This window comes from Piliocolobus tephrosceles, chromosome 6, assembly GCF_002776525.5.
Source record: "Piliocolobus tephrosceles isolate RC106 chromosome 6, ASM277652v3, whole genome shotgun sequence".
In the NCBI taxonomy this organism is placed as follows: domain Eukaryota; kingdom Metazoa; phylum Chordata; class Mammalia; order Primates; family Cercopithecidae; genus Piliocolobus; species Piliocolobus tephrosceles.
In genome coordinates, this window is record NC_045439.1 from 54446914 (window position 1) to 54473631 (window position 26718).

Below are 26718 nucleotides of genomic sequence, written 5' to 3' on the forward strand. Positions count from 1 at the left end.
GTCATTTCCACTCTCACATTAACTTCTTGCACACACTCTTGCAAGAGTGAACTCTTGCATACCCCCATCACCACACTTCTTCAAAATTATCAGTAATGATTTTGAAACAGATGACTCCTACTTAAAACCATTTCCTAGACCCACAGAGATTCTGATATATTTGGTTTGAGAGATGTCACCAAGATGGTGGAGTAGGAAGTACCAGCCTTCGTCTGCCCATAAAAAAATAACAGACAGCTGTTCACAAACCAAAATAGCCCTAGTTTAGGGTGGGGCCAGGCATCAGTATTTTTAAAAAGCTGCTCAGATGATTCTAATGCCAATCAGGCGGAAAACTACTGCTCTAGGGGCTTATCTCATACATAATAACACCTAAACCGTGTACTGTGACCTACAAGGCTCCTGCCTGGCTCTCTGATGCCACCTCCTACTGATCTCCGTTTCCTCTCCTCTAGCCACCTTGGTCTCCCTCAGTGATGCTGGAACTTTGTTTTGTTCATCATTATATCTCTAGCACTAAAATGGTGCCTTCTCGCACACAGTACATGTTCAACAGATATTTGTTGAATCCACAAATATTTTTGTAACTGTTTGATGTTCTTTTTCTGTAGTAGTGATTACTCTGCAAGTAATGCTGTCTAGGTTGGTAGTGTGTTGAGTCTTCAGGAATGCTACCGAAAGCCCGGTATTTGAACGTAAGTCACAAGCCCCCACAGTCCAGCTTATCTGTCTTCTAACACTGTCTTCTACTTTGCTGTCGGAACACCTACTTTTCTGTTTTTATCTCTTGCCATGAGTGGTATTGATACTTCTGATTTTTTTCTGGTCTCCTATTTCTGCTTTTATTTTGTCTAATTTTTTTTCCCTATATTGTTACTCATCCACTGGTTTCTCTGGGTGAAAAAGACTAGTTTTACCAGCATTGCCAGTCAGTAAGAGAGCTTATTTTTTTCTGTGGGTAAACAGACCACTCATAGGATGTCCAGTATGTAGTCTTTGGATCCTGTCCCCTTCTCTTGCTGGGTGCAGGTGGGTAGCTCCTTTGATGAGAAGCCAAGGTGGAATTGATGGGGGAGGGTCAGGTTTTAAAGGGAAGAATGGGTATCAGGGGAGATACATGTTTCTGAGGTCACAGTTGGAAGCCTAATTGATGGAAAATTGATATTTTATTATACCGTTAACCCTGCTTACAGCAGGGGCCTGCAAAGTTTTCTTTTTTTAAGTATAGATAGTAGGTCTTTTGGGCTTTTGGGCTTTGTGGGCCATGCAGTCTTTGTCCCAATAACTCTAGTCTAATGTTGTAGTGCAGAAGTAGTCATAGACAGTGTGTGAACACAGTAGTGTGGCTGTGTTTCATAAAACTGTTTATGGGCATTGAAATTTCAACTTTATATAAAGTTCCGTAAAATACTGTTCTTTGGATTTCCCCTACCACCACCACCACCACCACCACCACCACCACCACCACCACCACCACCACCACCACCACCACCACCACCAGTTAAAAATAGTCAGGAGCCGTGTAACAATGTTTCAGTCAACTACAGCAGACTGTTTATACATCTGTGGTACCATAAGATTAATAATACCTTATTTTTACTATACCTTTTCTATACTTAGCTACACAAATATTTATCACTGTGTTACAGTTGCCTAGAGCATTCAGTACAGTAACATATGTACAGGTTTGTATCCTAGGATCAAGAGGCTATACCATATAGCCTAGGTGTGTAGTAAGCTATACTGTCTAGGTTTGTGAATACACTCTTTGATGTTCATACAACGGTGAACTTGGCTAACATCACATTTCTCAGATCTTATCCCCCTTGTTAAGTGACTCATGACTGTACAAAAGCTGTTCTTAGCTAGTGAGCCATAAAAAGGCAGAAGGCAGGATTTGGTCCTTGGGCCATTCACAGTTTGCTAACCTCCAGCTTCACATTTATATAGTTTTGACTTGGAAAGTTGAGTTCTTGACCAGTGGTCCTTTTCATACCTCACATTATAAAAACTCTTTAGATTTTGTAGTTGTTGGCACATTACCTCTTTATTAGTATCCATATATAAATTTTGTCCCCAAAAGCTCCTTATCACGTTGGTGTCTTTGCCTTCTCTGTTTTAGCACCTACTCCTGGGCCACAATGTTTGAGCCTTTTATTATGGCTTTGCAGCTTTGCTTCTGCTCTGCTTCTACAATAAAATAGCTATTTTTTTAAATTTAATAAATATTCCTTTCAGGCTGTATACAGGTGCTATGGAGGCCCCCCTCTTTCACGCAGTTCACCTGCACTCCTGGTGGCCAGATCCCCAACATGCTGACAAGCTCTTTTCCTTAGGTGCAGGGATTGAGCTTGCTCTGCCTGAGTGCAGGGCAGCCAGCCCCGTGCTGGCAGCCAAGAAGTGTTAAGAGCTTTTAATGTCATGGCCCCAGGAGTAACCCTTAACAAGGAAGTGGAGAGATACCTCGGTCTTTATCCTGTGTGGGTGAGTTCTGAGGCATGCCCTGAAGGACTGAACTCCAGGTGCTCACAGCAGTGAGGATCCTCCAGTCGGCTTTTCTCCCCGTCTCACTTTCACTGATCCCCTCAAGTGTGCTTCCTGGGATTTCCTTCCCGCAAATAAGCTGCTTGCACCCAAGTTCTTAGGTCAGGGATGCTTTCTGGAGGAACCCAAATGACATGTGCTGGTGGACTCCTATTACTCTTACAGCTCTTTTTCTCCTTTCCTCCCCACTGGGAGTATATGACGTAGCTTCGTTAGTGGTTGACATTGACACTAGATGTGGGAAAGAAAGTATTACAGGTTGAATATTCCTTATCTGAAAGCTTGAGACCAGCGTGTTTCTGATCTTGAATTTTGAAATATCTGTATTGTACTTACCAGTTGAGCATTCCTAGTCCAAAAATCTGAGGTCTGAAATGTTCCAAAGTCTAAAACTCCCCCCCGCCGCACCCCCCGCCAGTTTCTGAGCATTTTGGATTTCAGAGTTTCAGATTAGGGAGGCTCAACCAGTATATACTACCTGCCGATCATTCAGTTCAGCTCAGCAGTAACTCTGCTGGGTTACCAGCGTTCTTTGCACGTTACCTTTTTCTGCCCTTAGTTTTCTATTTCTGGAAAGAAAAGTAATATGTGACCTTGGTTGTCTTCCATGAGGTAGATCAGAATTTTCTGTTTCCAAAAGTTAGTTGGCAGATTCTGTGCTAGAAAGTAGTGTGTAGGGTACTATATACAATTAAGTATCACAATTAAGCGAGTGGTTATAAAATAGCAGGTACAGGCATTTCTTTTGCCAAACTTCAAATAACATGATTGGCAGGACTTTGCGAAAACCACAGATGTTAAAATTTGAAAATGGTAATACGATCACAAGGAGCTGTAGCCGTAATTCTCCCATTAAAGTACTTACTGATTAAAATAAGTGTTTAATGTCTGGAGAATTGAAAGTCTTTTTCTACCTGTGGCATGTTTCTTCCATAATGAGAACTTCAGTTGTATCAAGTAAATTTCACCATTGTAGAAGATGTTTCGACCATGTAATCAATGTGAGAATTTGGTTTTTATTTGGGGATAGACTAGTTATGTGTGTGTGTATGTATTTCAGGTTCTAGATTGATACATACTTTTAATTGTCTTTAAGTTGATGAACTCTTTTTAAAGGTATGACTATATTAAAATGAGCTTTATCTCAGAAGCATGATAGTTTTAAATTTTTATTTGCAAAAAGTTACTCACTTTTATTTTTTCTTGAGGTAGGGTCTCACTCTGCCACCCAGGCTGGATGGAGTACAGTGGTGCAATCACAGCTCACTGCAGCCTCGGTCTACCTCCTAGGTTCAGGCATTCTTCCTACCTCAGCCACCTGAGTAGCTGGGACTACAGGCACATGCCACCATGCCCAGCTAATTTTTTCTAGTGATGGGGTTTCACCACGTTGTCCAGGCTGGTCTTGAATTCCTGGGCTTAAGCAATCTGTCTGCCTCAGCCTCCCAAAAGTTCTGGGATTGTAGGCGTGAGCCACTGTGCCCAGCATTCACATGTTTTTGCTTCCTCTGGAAGTTGTTGTTTTCCTTGAGACAGAGTCTCACTCCCTTGCCCAGGCTGGATTGTAGTGTCACATCACAACTCACTGCAACCTTGACCTTCTGGGCTCAAGTGATCCTCCTACCTCAGCATCCTAAGTAGGTAGGACTGCAGGCACATGCCACTATGCCTGGCTAATTTAAAAAAATTTTTTTTGTAGAAATGGGACTTCACCATGTTGCCCTGACTGGTCTCGAACTCATGGGCTCAAGCGATCCTCCAGCCTCAGCCTCCCAAAGTTCTGGAATTACAGGCACGAGCCACCACGCTGGGCCTGTTCTTTTTGTGTGTGTTTTGTTTTGTTTTCTGAAACATCACTTTCCCTTTTGTTGGCACTTAGTAAGTTTAACATACAATTGATCCCAAAAGTCTTTACTTTGATTGCGGCTTTAAAAACCAACTTCCTATCCTGGTCATAAGTAAATAAATAACTAGCTGAAGTTGGATTTTACTGCTACAAGCTTATTGTTACGACCTGCCTTATCTGGGGGTAACTAAATCTTGTGTAAATTACATTCTTTTCTTTATTTGGTTTCATTTAGTTGCATAAGGCTGTTAAATAGTTGAACAGATATTAATGTTTCCTGTTACGCTTGTACCAGAATGTGTTCAGAGAAAAATGTTGGACAGTGTGACTTTAGATCCATTTTCGGGGATCTGTTTGGGAGAGTGTATGTGGCCAGAATGTAGTTTTTTTATTTTTGGAGCTTTCTCTTAAGTTATAGTGTTTCTCATGGGTGTTTTCCCTGTTCCTCCTCTTTACCTAGGATATTGGTTTCTGTTCGCTTTGGTTCCCCATCTTTTCACCACCCCTTATTCACCTTGACATACTTCTGCAACTACATAAACCACAGTCTGTTCAGTTTCTCATCAGAATAGTATTGTCCATTCCTACAGGACAAGTTCCAAGCCCACCAACTCCTTGTCTTTATTAATCCTTCCTATTCTCACCCTCAGGGTTCTGTTTGTTTTCTGAGAACAAGAGAGTACTTTCTCCATCATCCATGTGTCACATTTTGTACTTGACTCAAACATTCTTAGATGCCCTGTATATTCTGCCTCAGCTACCTTGTGTACTGGCTTTTCAGGACAGAGCATGTTTTCTCAGCTGTTAGTGTTTCTTTTGTACCTGTCACATAACAGTAACTTAGTGGTTAATATATTTCTGTTAAATACCCAATTATCTAGTTTTCTGCTTTTAATTTCTCAAAGTAACCTTGGTGATTTTTAAGTGATTTGTTTCTTTATTGTTTGTTTTTTATAGATGTAAAAAAAGATTGGTCTGACCATGCTCTCTGGTGGGAAAAGAAGAGAACTTGGCTTCTGAAGACACATTGGACCTTAGATAAGTATGGTATTCAGGCAGATGCTAAGCTTCAGTTCACCCCTCAGCACAAACTGCTCCGCCTGCAGCTTCCCAACATGAAGTATGTGAAGGTGAAAGTGAATTTCTCTGATAGAGTCTTCAAAGCTGTTTCTGACATCTGTAAGACTTTTAGTAAGTATTACATAAATTCTTAAAATATGAATTATGTGACGAACATATGACCGATGACTGACATAGCTTATCCCAAGGAATGGGGTGTGGGGCTGAACTGTCTATGTATACATGTATGTGTGTGAAATTTCTACTTCATTAAAGTTTTTCTATTAAGATAAATGCTGGGTGAAGGTGGAACAGGAAGAACCTAGTAGAGATTCTTTCCTTACTAGAATTATATCTGATATTTGTTATTTAATACTTTGTTTTTGTGGGGAGTGTAAGGGAACAGGCACTGTTTTCAGGGGAACATACATGACTTTGCAATGTTTCCTTCACATAAGTCACTATTTGATTTTAGTGATTCAGGCAGATTGTGTCACTTCCTCCATTGAAGGCCTGACACAGCTCCTAAGGAAATGACTATGAGTGTTGTCTTCCTTCATCAGTCTACAATTTGAACATCCCTGTAGTATTTCTATTTATGCATTCTGAAATGAGATGTGGGTTACTTTGGCTGACCCAGTTATGTCATATGACAGGAAGTGTTCAACCATCTGAGAAAATGTGAACTGCTGTCACTACCACTAGTGCAGAACTCTATTGTATTTTTTCCTATTTGAGAAATTCTTGGTTAAAGATACATTTAGTGGGCCGGGCGCGGTGGCTCAAGCCTGTAATCCCAGCACTTTGGGAGGCCGAGACGGGCGGATCATGAGGTCAGGAGATCAAGACCATCCTGGCTAACACGGTGAAACCCCATCTCTACTAAAAATACAAAAAACTAGCCGGGCGAGGTGGCGGGCGCCTGTAGTCCCATCTACTCCGGAGGCTGAGGCAGGAGAATGGCGTGAACCCGGGAGGCGGAGCTTGCAGTGAGCTGAGATCCGGCCACTGCACTCCAGCCCAGGAGACACAGCAAGACTCAGTCTCAAAAAAAAAAAAAAAAAGATACATTTAGTGACTTCGTATTTTAATTCCAATAAAGAACTACAGTTTTTTATTCATGTTAAATTTTTAAATTATACTAGTAATTTATAAATATATTCTGTTGTAAAAGAATCAGTGAATATAGAAATACATAGTAAGCTCCCCTTTCCCCTAAGTAATCATTCTTGACAGTTTGGTGATTTTCTATACATTTATTTATCCATACATATCAGATTGTTTTTTAATAAATAGGAGCATTTTATGTGTATTTTTCAAACTCAGTAATGTCTTAGAGATTTTTCTATGTGTTATACATTCTTTTAAGCTGTAATTCAGAGTATAGACGTATTATTAATTTACATGCAATCACTTCTTGGCCTTTTTGGCTAAGATCAAGTATAATTTATAACCACGTTTCCCTGTTGATGATCAGTTAGGTTGCTTCACTCTTAGGGTAAATGCTGCAACATTTTCAAATGTTTTAAATGTTGCCGAAAACATTTGAAAATATTTTAGTTGGGCTGGCGCCAGAGTACCCAGTCTTCCTTGCTGGTGTCAGCACCCACACCCACTGCTAGAGCCTGTGGGCAAATGCTGCTCCTGTACAACGTCTCAAGCACTGGCCTGGGGACAATAGGGAGGTGCCGGGACTGCCTGCCTCTTAACACAGAGCCCTGACTGCTGCTTATGCTTGTAGGCTTGGAGCTTGGAGGAGTCTGAATCCTCACCCATTTGTTGTGTTAGTTTGGGCTGTGGCTTCCCTTAAACTAATACCAACTTTTTTTCTGTCTTTCAGGAATCACTCATTTTTTACCCTCTTACGTAGTTTCCTGTCTCCTAGCAATGTTACGAATGTTCATCTTCCCTCTCCTACAATTTTTAAAGATCTTTTGCTGTCATTTCAGGGGATTTGGGATATAGGAGGGGAGATACAGGTAGATTCACATTGCCTTTTTGATCTAATGCCCTTGAAATTTTTTTTTATGTGAAACAGGTTTATTATTATTATTATTAAAATAGAGAAAAGTACAAAGAATACCAAATTCCCGTTATCAAGAATTAATGATTGTTGATATTTTGTCATTTTGCCAAATGGCAAATAGGACTTGAAGTCAAAGTAATACTGGTAAAATTCTTGAGTCTCATTCTCCTAACTTCCCTTTAAAAAGCAACTACTGTCATAAGTTCAATGTGTATCCAGTAAAATACACAGACACACACACACACACGGACACATATCTCTGTGTGTATATATCCATAAATGGTATATGTTATTGCCATTACCGTGTAGGTATTTTCTTACTCAGTTTTGTATGTGTGTGCAAGAATTTCTCTCGAGTATCCACCTAGAAGTAGAAGTAAAATTGCTGTGTTTTAAATATATACGTAATTCATTTCAGAGTACTGTCAAATTGTCTTTCAGTTGGTTATACCAGTTTATATTCCAACCAGCAATGTATGAAAACCCGTTGCCTCAAATCCTCACTAACACTTGATTATGGTCTGTTTTATTGTTTTTGTTTCCAAGAGAAAAAGACAGTATTTTGTTTTAGTTTACAAAGCTAAGTATGTTTTTAAATCGTTATTGGATATCTAAGTTCCTTTTTTTTAAATCGTTTGTCCATTTTTGAGAAATTAATAAACTTTAGTTTTTGCAGGAGTTGTAGGTCCATGGCAAAGTTGAGCAAAAGTACAGAGACTCGTTCCCACATACCCTCTATCCTCACACATGCACAACCTTCCCCACTCTCAAAATCTGTACCAGAGTGGTACCTTTATTATAACTGGTGCACCTACATTGACGTATCGTTATCACTCAGTGACAGTAGTTTACGTTAGAGTTCACTTGTGGTGTTGTACATGCTTTGGGCTCGGAAAAATATATACTCATGTGTATCTACTATTGTATTTTGTACAGAATAGTTTGACTGTTTCCAAAAATCTCCGTGCTCTGCCTATTCATCCCTCTCGCCTCATCGCCACCAATGATCCTTTTACCTAGTTTTGCCCTTTCCAGAATATCATATGTTTGGACTCATACAGTATGTAGCCTTTTCATATTGGTTTCTTTCACTTCATAATAGGCATTAACTTTCCTCCATGTGTTTTTGTGGCTCGATAGCTTATTTCTTTTTTTTCTGCTGCTGCTGCTGCTTTTTTTTTTCTTTTTTTGAGACAGAATCTTGCCGTGTTGCCCAGGCTGGAATGCAGTGGCACGATCTTGGCTCACTGCAACCTCCACCTCCCGGCTTCAGGCAGTTCTTCTGCCTCAGCCTCCCAAGTAGCTGGGATTATAGGCGCCTTCCACCAAGCCGGGCTAATTTTTGTATTTTTAGTAGAGATAGGATTTCACCATGTTGGCCAGGCTGGTCTCGAACTCCTGACCGCAGGCAATCCACCCACCTCCACCTACCAAAGTGCTGGGATTACAAGCATGAACCACCACGCCAGGCCAGTTCATTTCTTTTTAGTGCTAAATAATATTCCATCTTTTGGATGTGTCACAGCTTATTTATCCACTCACTTACCAAAGGATATCTTGGTTGCTTTGTTTTGAATAAAGCTGCTGTAAACGTCTGTATGCAGGCTTTCAAGTGGACATGTGTCTGTTCATCCATTCTTCTTTTATCTTTCACCATTGATTTGTAGTTCTTTATAAATTCTAATATGTGCTGCAAATAATTTCTCCTGGTCTGTTTAATGTCTTAAACCTTTGTTCATGATTAATTTTATTTACTTTTTATTTTTGTCTTTTTTGGTCATGTAGACATTAATATTGGTTTGTGTTTTGGGGGTATTTAAAAAAGCTGTTCCTATTTTGAATTACAGGTATCTGTATTTTCTGCTAGTACTCTTATTGTTTTGTTTTTCACGTTTACCACTTTTATCTACTTAGAATTTACTTTTGTGTGTTTTGTGAAATAGAGATGTAGTATGGCATATTTTAGGAGAAAATGCTAGCCAACACTGTGTATTGAATTGTCTGTTATTTCTCCACATAAGCATGTCAGCTCTGTCATAAACCAAAATTCCATGTTGTATAGATCTGTTTTTGTATGCTCTATTCTTTTCCATCATTCCATTTATATGTCCTTATGTGGATAGTATACTGTTTGAATTTCTGTAGCTTCATAATAAATCTCTATATCTAGTAGGGCAAGTACCCCTTCTTTGCTGTTTTTCAGAATTGCATGAGTTGATTTTGGAATTATATGTTTCTATATGAAATTTGAAACAGTTTGTTAATTTCCAGGGAAAATTTCATAGTAATTGATTGGAAATGCATGCATTAATTTTATGTAGATCTTTCCGTTCATGAATAAAATCTGTCTCCTTTTGTTGAAGTTACCTTTTTTGTCCTTAAATAACATTTTATCTAGAAAGATATTGTACTTTTTTAAAAAAAGGTTTCTTCCAGGGGCTTTATACTTTTTCTAATTGGATACTGCTATTAGGAATGCTGTTTATTTTTTTCTTATAATCTAATATCTGATACCTTGCTGAACTCTTTGATAAATTCTGATAATTTATTGATTCCCTTGGATTTTCTTATTTTTTTACTTTTTATTTATTTTGAGACAGAGTCTCCCTCGTCACCCATTCTGGAGTGCAATGGTAATATCTTGGCTCACTGCAACCTCCATCTCCTGGGTTCAACTACTTCTTCTGCCTCAGCCTCCCAAGTAGCTGGGACTACAGTTGCGTACCACCATACTTGGCTAATTTTTGTATTTTTAGTAGAGACGGGGTTTTGCTGTGTTGGCCAGGCTGGTCTGGAACTTTCGACCTCAGGGGATCCGCCTGCCTCGGCCTCCCAAAGTGCTGGGGTTGCAGGCATGAGCCACCACGCCCGGCCTTCTCTTGGAGTTTCTATGGAGATACTCTCTCCATAGAATCATTGGAGATACTCTCTTGGAGTATCTCTTCTAAAGAATAACTTTTCTCTCCTCCTTTCCCATTTTTATACATCTTATTTCTTTATCTTATGGTATTCGATTAAACCTCTAGCACAGTATTGCATAATAGCAGTAATGATGACTATTGTTGTGTTGTTCCTGACTTAAATGGAAATGCTTTTAGCATTTGACATTGAGTTTAATATTGGTTGTTGTTTGGGGGGAGATCTTTTCCTGTTTTGTTTTGTTTTGTTTTTTGCTTTTTGAGATAGTGTCTTGATCCATCACCCAGGCTGGGGTGCAGTGGTGTGAACACAGCTCATTGCATCCTTGACCTCTTGGGCTCAAGCAATCCTCCTGCCTCAGCCTCCCAAGTAGCTGGGACCACAGGCATGCACCACCATGCCTGGCTAATTTTTTTTATTTTTTTGTAGAGACAGGGTCTTGCTATGTTACCCAGGCTGGTCTTTAACTTCTGTGCTCAAGCAGCCCACCTGCCTCTGCCTCCCAAAGCGGTAGGATTACAGGCAGGAGCCCCACCACACCTGGCCTGTTTTTTGTTCTAATTGCTAGTGCCTTTAACTCCAGAATGCGTGGGAATTTTAACCAAATGGAGCTTAGGAAGTGACTTGACCAAGATCACACAGAGAGTGACAAGAATCTAGAGCTCCTTATACCTTACTTCCTTATGCCTATCTTCACTGGCCTCATGCTGTCATCAAATCTCATAGATTTTTTCCTATAAAATGTTCTATGCGTTCATTCTTCATTCCACTCTCTGCTGTATAGAATGAAGTTAGATGTTGAGAAGATTTTCAGGTTGTTACACTAATATTGCTCCACCTTCCTAAATATATCTGTAGTGGGTGGTTGGCTTTCATTACTACTACTACTGCTGCTGCTGCTACTGTTTTTGGCTGCATGGCATCTGAACTTCTGGCTCTGTGTTTTGGAAAGGTCATACCTTATGAGTTGTGTGAGACAAAGCCCACCTCCCTCCTAGTGAAACCATAAAGTCCAGATAGTTGTTTCCCAACCCTCCTCATAGATAGAGTGCAGGCAGTTGGCCAGGTCTAGGTTACATGTACATTAGAAATGTCTCCTAGAACTTTGAGTCAGGAACTCGTGACTCAAGCCAGGATAGCAAATACCTCATTCTAGTGGCATACGTGGCAGCAACATCCAGCTTCTAAGGACAGAGAAGCCATATCCTGTGAGAGCACTCATCCATGCATTGAGTATATTGGCCCATTTACTCCTGGGGGATCTCATAGTGTTAGAATTTTGCGTTTGCAATGTTTGAAATTTAGATTACAAAAAGATACTATATAGTAAGCATATCTACATTATCCCATTTATGTTTAAATATTCACCTAGAGATAAACTTGGAAGTATTTCACTAGAATGTTGACAGAGGTTATCTCAGGGTGATATATCAAGTATGTGCTTTTTATCCCCAGTTGTTTTCTTATACTTTTGCAATCGTTTGTTGTTGCTGTTTTTAACGATTTAATATGTAATATTTTTATAAACAAGAAAGCTATTTTTCATTCAAGGATCAAAACCACCTTTAGCTTTTTATGTTTTTGTTTTTCTCTAGAGTGTAAACTTCTAAAGTCAGAAACATGCCTTTCCATCTTTGTATTCTCAGCATAGGGTATGGCCTTAGAGAACATTAATTGAATGAATAAGAGGAAAAAATGATGGAATAAAGAAATAAGGATCGGTTAATCCTATCACTGGGATCGAATGGAAAGTAAGGATCTATGACCAGGCATGGTGGCTCACACCTATAATCCCAGCACTTTGGGAGGCCGAGGCAGGCAGATCACTTGAGGCCAGGAGTTCAAGACCAGCTTGGCCAACATGGTGAAACCCCGTCTCTACTAAAAATACAAAAAGTAGCCGGACGTGGTGGCACCTGTGGTCCCAGCTACTTGAGAGGCCGAGGCAGGAGAATCACTTGAACCCGGGAGGTGGAGGTCGCAGTGAGCCAAGATCATGCCACTGCTCTCCAACCTGGGCAACAAAGTAAGACTGTCTCAAAAAAAAAAGTAGTGATCTGTTACAGGATGTTCAGGGAATTTCTGCTCCATTGGGTAGTTACATTGTATTTCCTCTAAACAGTCTTAACAGCTGTTAAGGGTCTGTGAACTATCAGTATTAATGGATAGAAATTTACATAAGATTCTGATAAGTTATAAGACTAAAGTATTTTCTACAGAAAAGAGAGGGTCTTAATGAGTGGTAATTTTATTTGTAGATATATTAGAGAATACTCCAAGAACTAAGGCACTTGATTATGAAATTGTCCGAAACAAAAGGGATTGAGCTTTACAGACTAGTCATGTTTACATGAAGGAGCAGATACCAAGGACACAGATTTCAGAAATCTAGGAGATACATAAAATTTAGATGATCACAGTGTTTGGTGAGAGTCCAAGTACTTGACGTGTGAATATACAGACGTCTTCACATGCTGGCAGCACGACAGGGAAGAGGGGTATCTGATAGCAGGCTCTATGCTGCAGTCTACTTAACATCATGAAGAATTGGGGGTAGGGTGGGGGTCAGTATCACAGAGCGGGGTTCCTAAGATGGGGGTCCCCATTTGGAGGAAACCAGAAGAAAAACTAGGGCGTAAAGATGCAGTCAAATAGTTATACAGTTGAGGTTTGGCTACAGAAATAAATAAGAAAACAGCTAATTGGCCTTAGATAATAATGTAATAATATATTTAATAAATGCGTATTTAATACATAATTTAACACTGTTATTGCTATAAAATATTTCTTGGAAGTTATAAAATTTTCATATGTGTGTTAGGAAAGAGGGAAGGGTAGTTGATTTGCCAAGTGATTAAATTGTGTTGGCAAACTGGCCTGCAGCCTGCTTTTGTGTAGCTCAGGAACTAATTATAATTAGGCTTTTACATTTTTTTAATGGTTAAGGAAAATTAAAATAATATTTTTTATGCTGTGAGAATTATAAAAATTCAAATTCCCATGTTCATAAATAAAGTTGTGTTGGAATACAGCTACATTCATTGGCTTAGGTATTGTCTGTGGTTGCTTTTGCGTTACAGCAGCAGTGTTGAGTAGAGCTGCGTACCCTAAAATATTTACTATCTTTATGGAAAAAGTTTGCCAACCCCCGAATTACATTATGGGAAACATTACTCTAGCGGTTTATTATTTTTTTCACCACTGAAACTGAACACTGAAGTGACAGTGTATAACTCTTCCCAGGAATAATTAGGATTTTTTCTATTAATTGTTTTAGATTACTTAATTTTCAACCCAAGTTATTAAATATTTCCCCCAAATTAAAATGAAGTCACTAAGTAGTGGTCATTGTGACTTAATTAATTTAACTCTCTTGTGTCTACTTTTGTGGCTTTTGCTTACTTAATGTATGAGCAGTAGAATTAAAACTAAGAAAGATGAGGACATTTCCATTGCTACCAAAATACATTGTTACCTAAGATTACCAAGTAAATGTGAAGGGTGTGCCAACCACTGAAAAAGGACAGTGATGCAAGACCAGCAGAACACTATTTAAAGGGAAGTACCTACTTTTGCTGAACACTGACATTTCCAAGCTTTTAATTTGGTAAAAATTATCTTTTATAATTTAACTGTTGAGAAAATGCTTCTGTATAATAATTTTTTTCTTTCAAAAACGTACTTTCAGATCAGTGCTTCTGTGTAATAATTAAATGAAATTTTTGTTGCATTTTCCTTTTCTTTTGGACAGAAAGACTGTTGGCAAAGAAAGTCTTTTTTTTAATGTAATGTATTCTGGCACGCAGGCTTCACAAATGAAGAGCCTTATTGAGAGGAAATGAAACTTTCTCCCAAAATCTGACAATCGACAGAGAACTACTATAAAAGAACATATTTTGTGTTTAGAGCTTGTGACCATTCTATATTATCAATAGGATACGTCATTTGGGTCTTTCTGCATTAGATACATGCTAATTCATTCCTATTTTTTCTCTTTCTGTTCTAGCCTTGTGAAGAAGAGTCTATCTGATAGGGATAGAGAAGCACAAAATGCTAGTGGAATAGAACTCAGACTGACTGAAGCTCAGTTGGGCTTTAAAATTTTTTGTAATTATTAAAGTGGTTTAGGTAAATTAAGCTGTACCTAAGAACTCTGTACAAAAGGTTTGTCTTAGTGGTAACAATAATGATTGGATTTTTTTTTTTTTTTTAGACAGAGTCTTGCTCTGCCTCCCGAGTTCCCACCATTCTACTGCTTCAGCCTCCCAAGTAGCTGGGACTGCAGACGCCCACCACCATACCCAGCTAATTTTTTGTATCTTTGGTAGAGACGGGGTTTTACTGTGTTAGCCAGGATGGTCTCAATCTCCTGACCTCGTGATCCACCCGCCTCAGCCTCCCAAAGTGTTGGGATTACAGGCGTAAGCCCCCCCCCCCCCCCCCCCCCCCCCCCTTTTTTTTTTGAGATGGAGTCTTGCTCTGTTGCCAGGCTGGAGTACAGTGGTGCGATCTCGGCTCACTGCAATCACTGCCTCCTGGGCTTAAGCAATTCTCCTGCCTCAGCCTCCCAAGTAGCTAGGACTACAGGCGTGTGCCACCACAGCCAGCTAATTTTTGTATTTTTAGTAGAGACAAGGTTTCACCGTCTTTGCAGGATAGTCTCAATCCCTTGACCTCACGATCTGCCCACCTTGGCCTCCCAAAGTGTTGGGATTACAGGCATGAGGAATTTTTAAATAAAGATGAAAAGGAAACGAGTCACTTAAACTACTTTTTTGTACTGCAGCCTCCACCTCCCAGGTTCAAGCAGTTCTGCCACAGCCTCCTGAGTAGCTGGGATTACAGGTGCCCACCACCACACCCGGCTAATTTTTGTATTTTTAGCAGAGGTGGAATTTCGGCTTGTTGGCCAGGCTGGTCCTGGACTCCTGACCTCAAGTGATCCACCTGCCTCAGCCTCCCAAAGTGCTGGGATTACAGGCGTTAGCCATCATGCCCGGCCAGAAATCTAGATTTAACAGTGCGTTAAACTAATAAGAGCCTTCTTTTTCACATAATAAGTTACTTGAGGAAATGAAGTGGTTGCTGGAACTGGATTCGTTGTTCAGTTGTGTCTTCAAGGACAAACTCTTTCCATCCTTCAGTTCCTCACCCCTCAGCATGTCAGGTTGGCCTCATGATTGTAAGATGCTTCCTAGAGCTCCAGGCATACATGGATGAGTAGCCCTCATCTGAAATTTGAAATGCTCCAAAATTCGAAACTTTATGACTGCCAGTGTGACATTCAAAGGAAATGCTCATTGGAGCATTGTAGTCAGGTTAGGGGTGCTCAACCTATAGCTGCATTCAGGAGGCGGAGTATCCACCTCTCTTCCACACCTGTGTCCTAACAGCAAAGCAAAACATCACGGAAGCCCCCCTCACATCCTGCTGGCCCACCTTAGGTCATATGACTGCCCTTAGCTGCAAGGGAGACTGGGAAAACATGAATATCACTTAACTTTTCCAGTTTCCTTATACTAGCCGCAAGCAAGAGGGCTGAGAAATGGCAGGTCAGTTAGCCTGTCAGCAGACCTGCCAAATGCCCTTTTTAGTATCTAGTCAATCAAACTGAGCAATAGAGCCAGGAGTTTAAAGAAATAAAAAATGAAATTTTTATTAAGGAGAGGACCCAAGGGACATCTTATAAGCTGTGTCCTTTAATTTTATTTATCGTTTTGATCAGTTTTGTTAAGCTATAATTTAAGGTAAAATAATTGTAATGGCAAAATTCAGTGCATTTTGACTAATGGACCACCAGCAAGATATAGGATAGTCCCCTCATGCCCCTCTGCTGGCAGTCCTCTTTACCCTTCTGACCTCTGCCAACCACTTATCTGCTTTCTACCACTATAGTCTTGCCTTTTCTAAAATGTCATATAAATGGAATCCTACAGTATTTGGTCTTTTCTGTATGGCTTTTTTTACTTAGCATAATGCTTCTGACCTTCATATTATTGTGTGTTATCAACGCCATTTTATTACTGAGTAGTACTTTGTTGTATGGATATACCATAATTTGTTTATCCATTCACCAGTGGAAGGGCTGGGGCTTTTAATTTCTAAAAAAGCTTCTGTGACCATTCACTTACAGGTCTTTGTGAATGTAGGTATTTACTCAAGAGCAGTAAAAGCTATGAGTAGGTTTCTGGGTCATATGATAAGTGGATGTTTCACCTTGTAATAAATAGTCAAATTATTTTCCAAAGTGACTGTACTATTTTGCATTCTGCCTGTCAGTACTTGAGAGTTTCAGTTGCTCTGTGTCCTTGAAACGTTTTTCAGTTTGGGGTATTCTAGCAGGTGTCAGAGCCTATCTCCTTGTGGCTTTAATTCACATTACCCTAGTGACTAATGTTGTTGAGTATCTATTCATGTGCTTAATTGCCACCCGTATAATGGTGAGGTGTCTGTTTGAATCCTTCGCCTGCCTGTCTTTTAAATTAGGCTGTCATGTAATTGTGTTGTAAGCATTCTTTGCGTATCCCAGATATGGAAATTTTATTGGATATGTTTTGCAAATATTTTCTCACAATCTGTGGCTTACCATTTCATTAACAGTGTTTTCTAAGAGCAAACGTTTTCATTTTGGTGAAGACCAATTTGATCTCTGTTGTCCCATTTCTTTTCTGTTTCCTTCCTTTCTAGTAGATTAAGGGGTTTTTGTTGGGGTTGTTTTTTGGGGGCGGGAGGTGTTTTGATTACATTGATCTCCACTTGTGAATTACTAGCTATTACGACCTTCATTTTGCCATTTTAGTGGTTGCTCTAGGGTTTACAGTATATGACTTTAACTTATTCACAGTCTACCTTCAAATAATATACTACTTCACACATAGTATAATAACCTGCAGCAGTTTAGTTTCATTTCTTCCTTCCTGTCCTTTTTGTGTCATGTATTTTACTCCTATATATGCTAAACCCTACAATGTTGTTTTCCCCCAAAGCAGTAAAGTATTTAAAAAATGAGCAAAATGGTCTTTCATATCACATATTTCCCATTTTTCAGTGCTCTTTGTAAGTATCCTTTCCATGTGGTCTCCTTTTTCTTCTACCTGAAGAACTTCATATGCCTCTTTTTTTATAGTGCAAGTCTACTGGTAATGAAGTTTTGACCTTTTGTTTATAAAAGTTTTGATTTGATCCAGGCACAGTGGCTCATGCCTACACGTAGTCCTAGCACTTTGGGAAGCCAAAGATCACTTGAGCCCAGGAGTTCGAGACCAGCCTGGGCAACATAGCGAAACCCCATCTCCAAAAAATACCAAAAAATTAGCTGGGCATATTGGCATGCACGTGTAGTTCCAGCTGCTCGGGAGGTTAAGCGGGGAGAATCGCTTGAGCCTGGAAGGCAAATGTTGTAGTGAGTTGAGATTGTGTCACTGCACCCCAAATTGGGCAACCGAGTGAGACCCTGTCTCAAAAAAAAAAAGTTTTGATTTTCCCTTCATTTTTGAAAGATACTGCAGCTGGGAGAAGAATTCTAAATTTCCCCCCACCCCTCAGTAATTGATGGCCCTCAGTTGTCTTCTAGTTTGCATAATTTCAGAGAAGTCTATTATTGTTCCTCTGTGTTTTATGTCTGCCCTGGAAGATTTTATCTTTACCCTGGTTATCAGCAATTTGATTATGATGTGTCCTGAAATCATGTTTTTAAGGTTTATTCATATCTTCGAGTCTATTGATCTTTCTGCTGCTAATCTGCTGTTAATCCCATCCAGTGCCTTTTTCATTTGAGATGTATTTTTCATCACTAGAAGTTTGATTTTGGCTTCATTTTTATATAGATTTTTCATTTTTCTCTTTATTATGTTTGTTTTCTTCTAGTTTCTTAAACATGGAATATCTTTATATAGCTATTTCAGTATTTTTTATCTATCATCTGAGTTATTTGTGCTTCCCCGCCCCCACTCTTTACTCCTGGCTGTGTGTTGTTATGCGTCATAGTGGCTGGATTTTTTTGTATTGAGTAGTCTTGACTTTTTTTTCTGGTCACCAAATTACTTGGAATTAGTTGGATTCTTTTGCTTTGAAGCTTTATTAGGGTAGACCAGAGGCAACATTAGCCTTAGGACTAATTTAGCCTCATTACTGAGGTCATAGTCTTCCGAGGGTTCTTCTCAGTACTCTGAGTAGAGGTCTTTCTGCTCTCCTTGATGGGAACATTAACTCTTTCTGCAGTCTCTGGTAGCTTCCTCTTAACAAATGCACAAATAGGATTCAGCTAGACTCCAGGAAACACCTCTGCAGACCTCCGGAGCACTCTACGTGGAGCTCCCTTCTCTCCTGTCCCCTGCCCCACACGTTCTAGCCACCATGTCATACCTGAATGCCATTCCAGATCTCTCAACTCTGCAAGACCAGGCCCCATGCGCCCCTCCCCTGCCCATAGGCAGTAAGCTGGTGCACTCAGTTCATCCTTTTAGTCTTTCTTTTGTGCATCTTGTTGCCTAATGTCTGAAAGTGTTTTTCTTTTCCTTTATTTCTTACTGTTTAAATAAAACAGGAGAGTAAATCAAGTTCCTGTTACCCCAGCTTACTTGAAATCCTCCATTCTTCATTCTTCCTAGATATTCTTCTAGCCTTGCATCTTTCTTAGAAAGCCATCATATGCTCATTGAAGCATTACGTATAATAACAAAACCATTTCTTTAACCAAAATTTTAAACTGAACACACTCAAGGCTGAACTCATGGTATTCCTTTCCAAATCTCTGTGCTCCCTCCTCCCTCTTGTCCGCCTTCCCCCAAGCAATCACCATAGTAGTAAAAGGCTCCTCCATCCCAGGTACACATACCAGACACATGGGAGTCATCCTTAGCATTGCCCTCTTCCTCACCTACACATCTCATTATCACCTCCAAATGTTTGTTTTGCCTCAAGGGGTGTGTCTTCAGTCTTCCCACATCTCTCCATCTCCACCCTCCACTCCTCCGGTATTCCAGCCACCACCTCTTCCTGCTCCGGGAACCTCCTAAGCAGTCTCCTTTATCCATTCTTGTTCTTTCCAATGCATTCTTTATTTAGTAAGCAGAAAGATTTTTTAAAATTATTTTTTAATCAAAGCAATAAATGCAGAATTAAAGTAAAAAAGGCTTATACCATGAAACTACTTTACTGCCTGATTTCTCCCCAGTGCCTGGTTGCGTTCCCTACCACTTTCTACTATTTTACTGTTTCTGGCTTTCATTTTCATAATTCTAAATATGTGCTTATACTGTTACTTCTTATCAATTTTAGATATCTGTTGATGTTTTTCCACTCAATCCTTTTTTTTTTTTTTTTTTTTTTTTTTTTTGATTAAGTCTCCCTCTGTCCCCCAGGCTGGAGTGCAGTAGCGCAATTTCGGCTCACTGAAACTTCCACCTCGCTGGTTTAAGCAATTCCCCTGCCTCAACCTCCTGAGTAGCTGGGATTACAAGTGCACTCCACTACACCCAGCTAATTTTGTATTTTTAGTAGAGACAAGGTTTCACCATGTTGGTCAGGCTGGTCTTGAACACCTGATCTCAAGTGATCCACCTGCCCTGGCCTCCCAAAGTGCTGGGGATTGCAGGCATGAGCCACCTCACCTGACCTCAACCCTTTCTTCTTTATTATAACTGTTATAATTTTTGGCTGAATCACTGTCATTGTTGACATTAACAAAGCAGACATTTTTACTTTCTGAGCCAAAATGTGTATTTTTACCATTCCTATCTCGTATGCCTTTTTTTTTTTTCCTTCCCCTCCTTTTAGAGATGGGGTCTCACCATATTTCCCAGGCTGGTTTCTTTTCTTTCTTTCTTTCTTTTTTAAGAAAGAGTCCTGCTCTGTCACCTAGGCTGGAGTGCAGTGGTGCAGTCTCGGCTCACTGCAACCTCCACCTCCCAGGTTCAAGAGATTCTTATGCCTCAGCCTGCCGAGTAGCTGGGATTACAGGCACATGCCACCATGCCTGGCTAATTTTTGTTTTTTTGTTTGTTTTTTCTGAGACAGAGTCTATCTGTCACCCAGGCTGGAGTGCAATGGCATGATCTTGGCTCCCTGCAACCTCCACCTCCCAGGTTCAAGCATTTCTCCTGTCTCAGCCTCTTTAGTAGCTGGGATTATAGGTGCATGCCACCATGCCCAGCTAATGTTTTTATTTTTAGTGGATGTGGGGTTTCACCACGTTGGCCAGGCTGGTCTTGAACTCCTGACCTTAGGTGATCCGCTCACCTTGGCCTCCCATAGTGCTGAGATTACAGGCATGAGCCACTGCGCCCAGCATAGTTTTTGTATTTTTAGTAGAGATGGGGTTTCACTATGTTGGCCAGGCTGGTCGCAAACTCCTGACTGCAGGTGATCCACCCACCTCAGCCTCCCAAAGTGCTGGGATTTCAGGCGCCAGGCTGGTTTCTAACTCTTGGGGTCTCAAGCAGTTTTCCCATCTTTGCTTCCCAAAGTGTCTTATGTCTTTTTATCATTTGCTGCTTTTGCAACATGTATCTGTTGCTGATTTGTTTACTTTCTGTTATTCTCCTTAATTTTCAACATGATCAAATACATTTTCAGATTATAGTCAATCTCCCCACTTTTCTTTTTTTCTTCCTAGACATCCTCTTGCACTCTGGGGTGGATATTTTCTTGGCCAAGGTGGAAAGTCACAGCCCTAGGACTTACCTTCAGCATTATCTTCTCTTCTCTCTTGTATTTTATCTTTTGAGTTTTCCTCAGTGTTAATTTGCTCTCTTATGTTGGTGGAATATATTCTCCATCAGGACAGTGAGAAAAAGGTGAATGGGATGTAAATTTTTGAGATACTGTGTTTGTCTTCATTCTGCCCTTTAATAGAGTTGTTGGATCAAAAATTATTTTTCCCTCAGAATTTGGAAGTCATTGTTAAATTATCTTTTGGCTTCCAGTGTTGCTATTAATAGTCCTGATAGTTTTCTTTTTTTTTTTTTCTTTTCTTTTCTTTTTTTTTTTCTTAAGAGACGGGGTCTTGCTCTGTTTGCTCAGGCTGGACTGCAGTGGCACAATCACAGCTCACTCTAATCTCTGACTCCTGGGCTCAAGCAGTCTTCCTGCTTCAGCTTCTCAAGTAACTGGGACTACAGGCGTGTACTACCATGCCTGTCTAATCTTTTAATTTTTTGTAAAGATGGGGTACCACTATGTTGCCTAGACTTGTCTTGAGCTCCTGACCTCAAGCAGCTCTCCCACCTTCATCTCCCAAAGTGCTGAGATTACAGGCATGACCACCATGCCTGGCCTCCTAATAATGCTCTTGAGTTTGTTTGTTTGTTTTATGTTTTTTTTTTCCAAATCAACAGGTCTTTTATTGCATCATTTAAATATCACAAGTAGGTCTTAGGAGTCATCTGGCATCTTCTTTCTGTAGCTGGATAACTCTTAGATCTTATTCATCAGCCTGCTGAACAGTTCCTTTTTCAGAGACATAGATACCATCCAAAAATTTCCTGATATCCTTGTTTTTAACTGTTGTGACTTGCTGAATCAAAGCCGCTGAATTTGAAACAAGCTCAATGTCATTTCCTTCAAGGATTAATTCGTCTTTCTGGGCTTGAGATACTGAACAAGCAACACCTAGTCTCATCCAAACCCTGCGGATGTATATTTCACCCAAGAAATTTCGGATTTCAACAAGAGACCCATTCTCCGGATAACGACCTTGATGGGGAAGTGAGCATACACAGACCTTATCTTGTAATGGAAACCCAGTGTAACCACCCTTGATCATGTTCTGTACCTGACTACAAATAGTCTGAACGGTAGCCAGTTCCTTTCTGTTACCCCACCATTTGTCAACCCAAAGCCTCTTTTTTTCTTTCCAAGAAGACTGAATTCTACATTGATGTGATTGAAGTCCCTCCGCAGGGTTCCTCTGGGGCCCTTCATGAGAACTGTGCGTCCCTTCAGAGTAATGTCAACATTTTCTGGAATGTCGACAGTCTGATTGCTGAGAATGGTCTTCATTCTTGCAGTAGACGCAGCAAAAAAAGCTTGAGTTTTATTTTTAATCTTTTTTTGTAGACTGCCTTTTCTCACTGGAAACTTTTGGGATCTGTTTTTTTCCCTGCCATTTTGAAATTTTATAACAACGTGCCCTACCTGGTTAGGGTTTTATTTTCATTCATTGTGCTGGAGACTTCTGACCAGGGGATATTGCTTGTATTTATGGGGAGTTGTTTCATAATATTATTTCCTTGATAATTTCCTCCTCTTCGTTTTCTTTCTTCTCTCTGTTACTGTTAGTCAGACATTGTTCTTGGATGGATCCACTTGCTATACCTTTTTTTTTTTGGTGGCTATCACATTTTAATTTTCAGTGTTTTGGGTTTTTTGTTTTTTTGGTTTTTTTTTTGAGACAGAGTCTTACTCTGCCACCCAGGCTAGAGTACAGTGGTGTGACCTAAGCTCACTGCAACCTCCATCTCCCGGGTTCAAGTGATTCTCCTCCCTCAGCCTCCCAAGTAGCTGGGATTACAGGCACTCACAACCATGCCTGGCTAATTTTTGTATTTTTAATAGAGACAGGGTTTCACCATGTTGCCTAGGCTGGTCTCGAACTCCTGACTTTGGGTAATCCACCCGCCTCGGCCTCCCAAAGTGCTGGGATTACAAGCATGAGCCACTGCGCCTGGCCAGTTTTCAGTGTTTTATATTTCTGTCTGGATGTTTGTTACACAGGTATTCTTAAATATATTTAAGATTTGTGGACTTTATATAAGCTATACTTCAACAGAATAGTGAAAATAAATGGAAAGGACCCTTCCCCCTCCATTGTTAATATCTAAAGTCTCTTTCTTAATCTCTTTTTTTTTTTTTGAGACAGAGTTTTGCTGTTGTTGCCCAGGCTGGAGTGCAGTGGTGTGATCTGGGCGCACTGCAACCTCCAACTCCTGGGTTCAAGCAATTCTCCTGCCTCAGCCTCCCCAGTAACTGGGACTACAGGCACACTCCACCACGCTCAGCTAATTTTTTTGTATTTGTAATACAGACAGGATTTCACTAAGTTGGCCAGGCTGGTCTTGAACTCCTGACCTCAGGTGATCCACCCACCTCGGCCTCCCAAAGTGCTGGGATTACAGGCGTGAACAACACCTCTCATTGTTTTTTATATTCTCCTGTTTATCTCTTCTAGATGTCATTGTCTTTTTCTCAGCCTCTTCATTAAGCATGTTGTGTTTTGTTCTCTGTAGTCTGTATCGTGTCTGTTTCCCATAAGTTATTTTTCTTTTTGTTTGGTCTCTTGTCTTTCCTGTTAGAAGGTTTGTTAGTGTTGCATTGCTGCCATAACAAGTTACCCTAAGTTTAGCAGCCTGAAACAGCACGAATTTATCTCACAGTCGCTGTAGGTTAAAGGTGTATACACAGTGGCTCACCTGTGTCCTCTGTAGAGTCTTTAGTGGCTGAAGTTAAGGTGTCAGCGGGGCTGCGTTCCTTCCTGGAGGCTCTGAGAATGAATTTTGCTTGATAGACTTTGGTTCTGTGTGATTGTAAGACTAAGGTTCCCTCTGGCTTGTCTGCCAGGGGTCATTCTCAACTCCTAAAGGCTCTCCACATTGCTTGTGGCCCCCTTCCTCTATCTTCAAAGCCAGTGACAGCAAGTCAAGGTCTTCTCTCGGAATTTATCTGACCATTCCTGTCTCATCTCTCTTCTGCCTGCCTCTGCTGTTCCTGAGGCCTCATGTGATTACATTGGGTTCACCCAGATAACCCAGGATAATCTCCCTAAAATGAGTTAATAAGTAATCTTAATTCATTTGCAAAAATTCCTCACAGCAGTACCTAGATTGGTGCTTGTGTAACCATGGGTAGGGATCTTAAACCTTTAGTATTCTGCCCACCACAGAAGCCTTTCTCAAGTGTCTAGTAATCATTGGCTGTCTGGCTGGGGCACTTTTTTTTTAGACAGAGTCTCGCTCTGTCACCCAGGCTGGAGTGCAGTGGTGCAACCTCAGCTCACTGCAAGCTCTACCTCCCGGGTTCATGCCATTCTCCTGCCTCAGCCTCCCGAGTAGCTGGGACTACAGGCGCCCGGCACCACGCCCAGCTAAATTTTTTTTTTTTTTGTATTTTTAGTAGAGACAGGGTTTCACCATGTTAGCCAGTATTGTCTCCATCTCCTGACCTCATGATCTGCCCACCTCAGCCTCCCAAAGTGCTGGGATTACAGGCGTGAGCCACCGGGCCCACCTCGGGCATTATCAGTGCCTAATAGGAAGCTCTATATTGTATGGATTTTAGCTCATCATCCCTCTGTAAGGTATTTAGACATATTGAGCAAGCTTTTTCAAACATCAGTATCTAAAAGATCTTTTCCCTAGGGCTATTCAGGTTCTGCTTGTAAAGGATCCTAAAGGGTGTGTGTTTGCGGAGTAGGTTACCTGAGTTTAATTCAGTAATGAAACAGGAAAGGGATGTTGGGGCAGACTAAATTTTTTCAGGTAGTCTGTCTGTTTTCTGTGCCTCAGTTTGATGATTAGAACAGTGAATCAGGGTGTTTCCCATTGGCACCTCCTTCTACAAACACCTTGGTTTTATATTTATCCAGTTTACAAAGTTACTGTTCCATCTGACTTCTGCCTCCCAAAACTTTTCTGAGATTTATTATCCAATATTTTCTTCCATTTTGGGGGCCCTTATAGGTTTGTGTTTTCTTTATTGTTTACATGATTTTAAAAAGGAGTGAAAATAAATGCACATATTCAATATACTTTTTTAACCAGAAAGCTTTATCTTCCCTGAGAACCCTTCTTTATCTCAGTTTCTCAATTCCTCACCCTCATGCTTTTTTGTATGTATAGTAATTATATAGCCTGTACAGATTAGACTAGATTTGTCTTCTGTTTGATAACATGCTAATTATAATGAACATTAAATGCCATTGCTGTGGCTGGGTGTAGTGGCTCAGGCCTGCATTCCTAGTATTTTGGGAGGCTGAGGCCAGAGGATTGCCTGAGCCCAGGAAGTCGAGGCTGCAGTGAGCTGTGATCACACTAACACTACTTCATTCCAGCCTGGGTGACAGTGAGCCCCTGTCAGTTCATTTCTGTATATTCTGTTATAGAGGTTCTAGAGCACTGCTTTGCATAGTGCCTCATAAATGCTAGCTTATCCTGATTGAAATGTAAAATTGAGCATAAATTAGTATAGTATTTTGGTATGGCCATTTTAAAGTTTTCATGTCTCACAGTCCTCTGGGTATGTTTTATTTTGATATAATTTTTTAAAAATTATTTATTCTCTCCTCCAGCCCCACGCTTACGCATTTAGAAATCTTATACAGATTTCTAAATCTATTCATTACTTCTTGATACAAGGCATACAGTAAATCAGTGAGTCCTAAATTCTCATGTCAATGAAATAATCAGTATCTTAATGTGGAGAGTTAGGTTTACTTCGTTATTGTTGTAATGAAATGAAAATCACTTATTCACACTTCATATGCAGCCAATGGCTACCCAGTTCCAATATGGAACTACCTACCATTAGAAAAATAAGAAGTCATTCTTCCTACCCTTCATTCTCTCCCTTCCCTAAGCTAGTAATTATCAAGAAGCTCGAGGCTGGGTGCAGTGGCTTACACCTGTAACCCCAGCACTTTGGGAGGCTGAGGCTGGCTGATCATTAGGTCAGGAGATGGAGACCATCCTGGCTAATACTGTGAAACCCCATCTCTACTAAAAATACAAAAACTTAGCCGGGTGTGGTGGCAGGCGCCTGCAATCCCAGCTACTCAGGAGGCTGAGGCAGGGGAATTGCTTGAACCCGGGAGGCGGAGGTTGCAGTGAGCTGAGATCGCGCCACTGCACTCCAGCCTGGGCGACAGAGCAAGACTCCGTCTCAAAAGAGAAAAAAAGCTGGAATCAGAATTGCTTACAGAACTTCTATAAAATAAGCTGCTGGAGCCCTGAGCTAATGTAAAAATCTGGGGATATGGCCCCGGCATGTATTTTTAATATTATTATTATTGATTTTACAAGCAATTCTCATGGGCCCATCTAGTTAAGAACTGCTTTATCTACTTAAGACTGATGAAAAAGCTACTTAATTTTTACTAATGTAAATATGCATATTAATATACATTTAATACTACCTGGTTTGTGAGCCAGACAGAAAATGACCTAGGAACAAAAATCCATTTGAATCATGGAGTACGGTGACTCTCAAACCTCGGGGATATGCCGGAAACATTTGGGAGAACTTTTCGAAATGTAATGCTTGCTTTACTGTCTCCCACTCAATAGTGCCTGTGGTGACTTTGATAGAAGCATATCATATCTCAGGCGTGAGA

General features: G+C 40.4%; 1 protein-coding gene and 1 pseudogene across 3 annotated transcripts in view; one reads left to right on the forward strand and one right to left on the reverse strand.

Moving 5' to 3' along the window:
- Positions 1 to 26718, forward strand: part of FERMT2 (fermitin family member 2) — a 97438-nt gene that overhangs the window by 25649 nt on the left and 45071 nt on the right. For both annotated transcript variants that reach the window (XM_026455339.1, XM_026455340.1), the window contains exon 3: positions 5348 to 5581. In XM_026455339.1, the coding sequence (XP_026311124.1) occupies positions 5348 to 5581 (234 nt within the window). The remainder of the gene's footprint in view (positions 1 to 5347; positions 5582 to 26718) is intronic.
- On the reverse strand, positions 21709 to 22402 carry LOC111554317 (annotated as a pseudogene). Its single transcript, XR_002735203.2, has one exon. The product of XR_002735203.2 is annotated as a 60S ribosomal protein L9 pseudogene (transcript).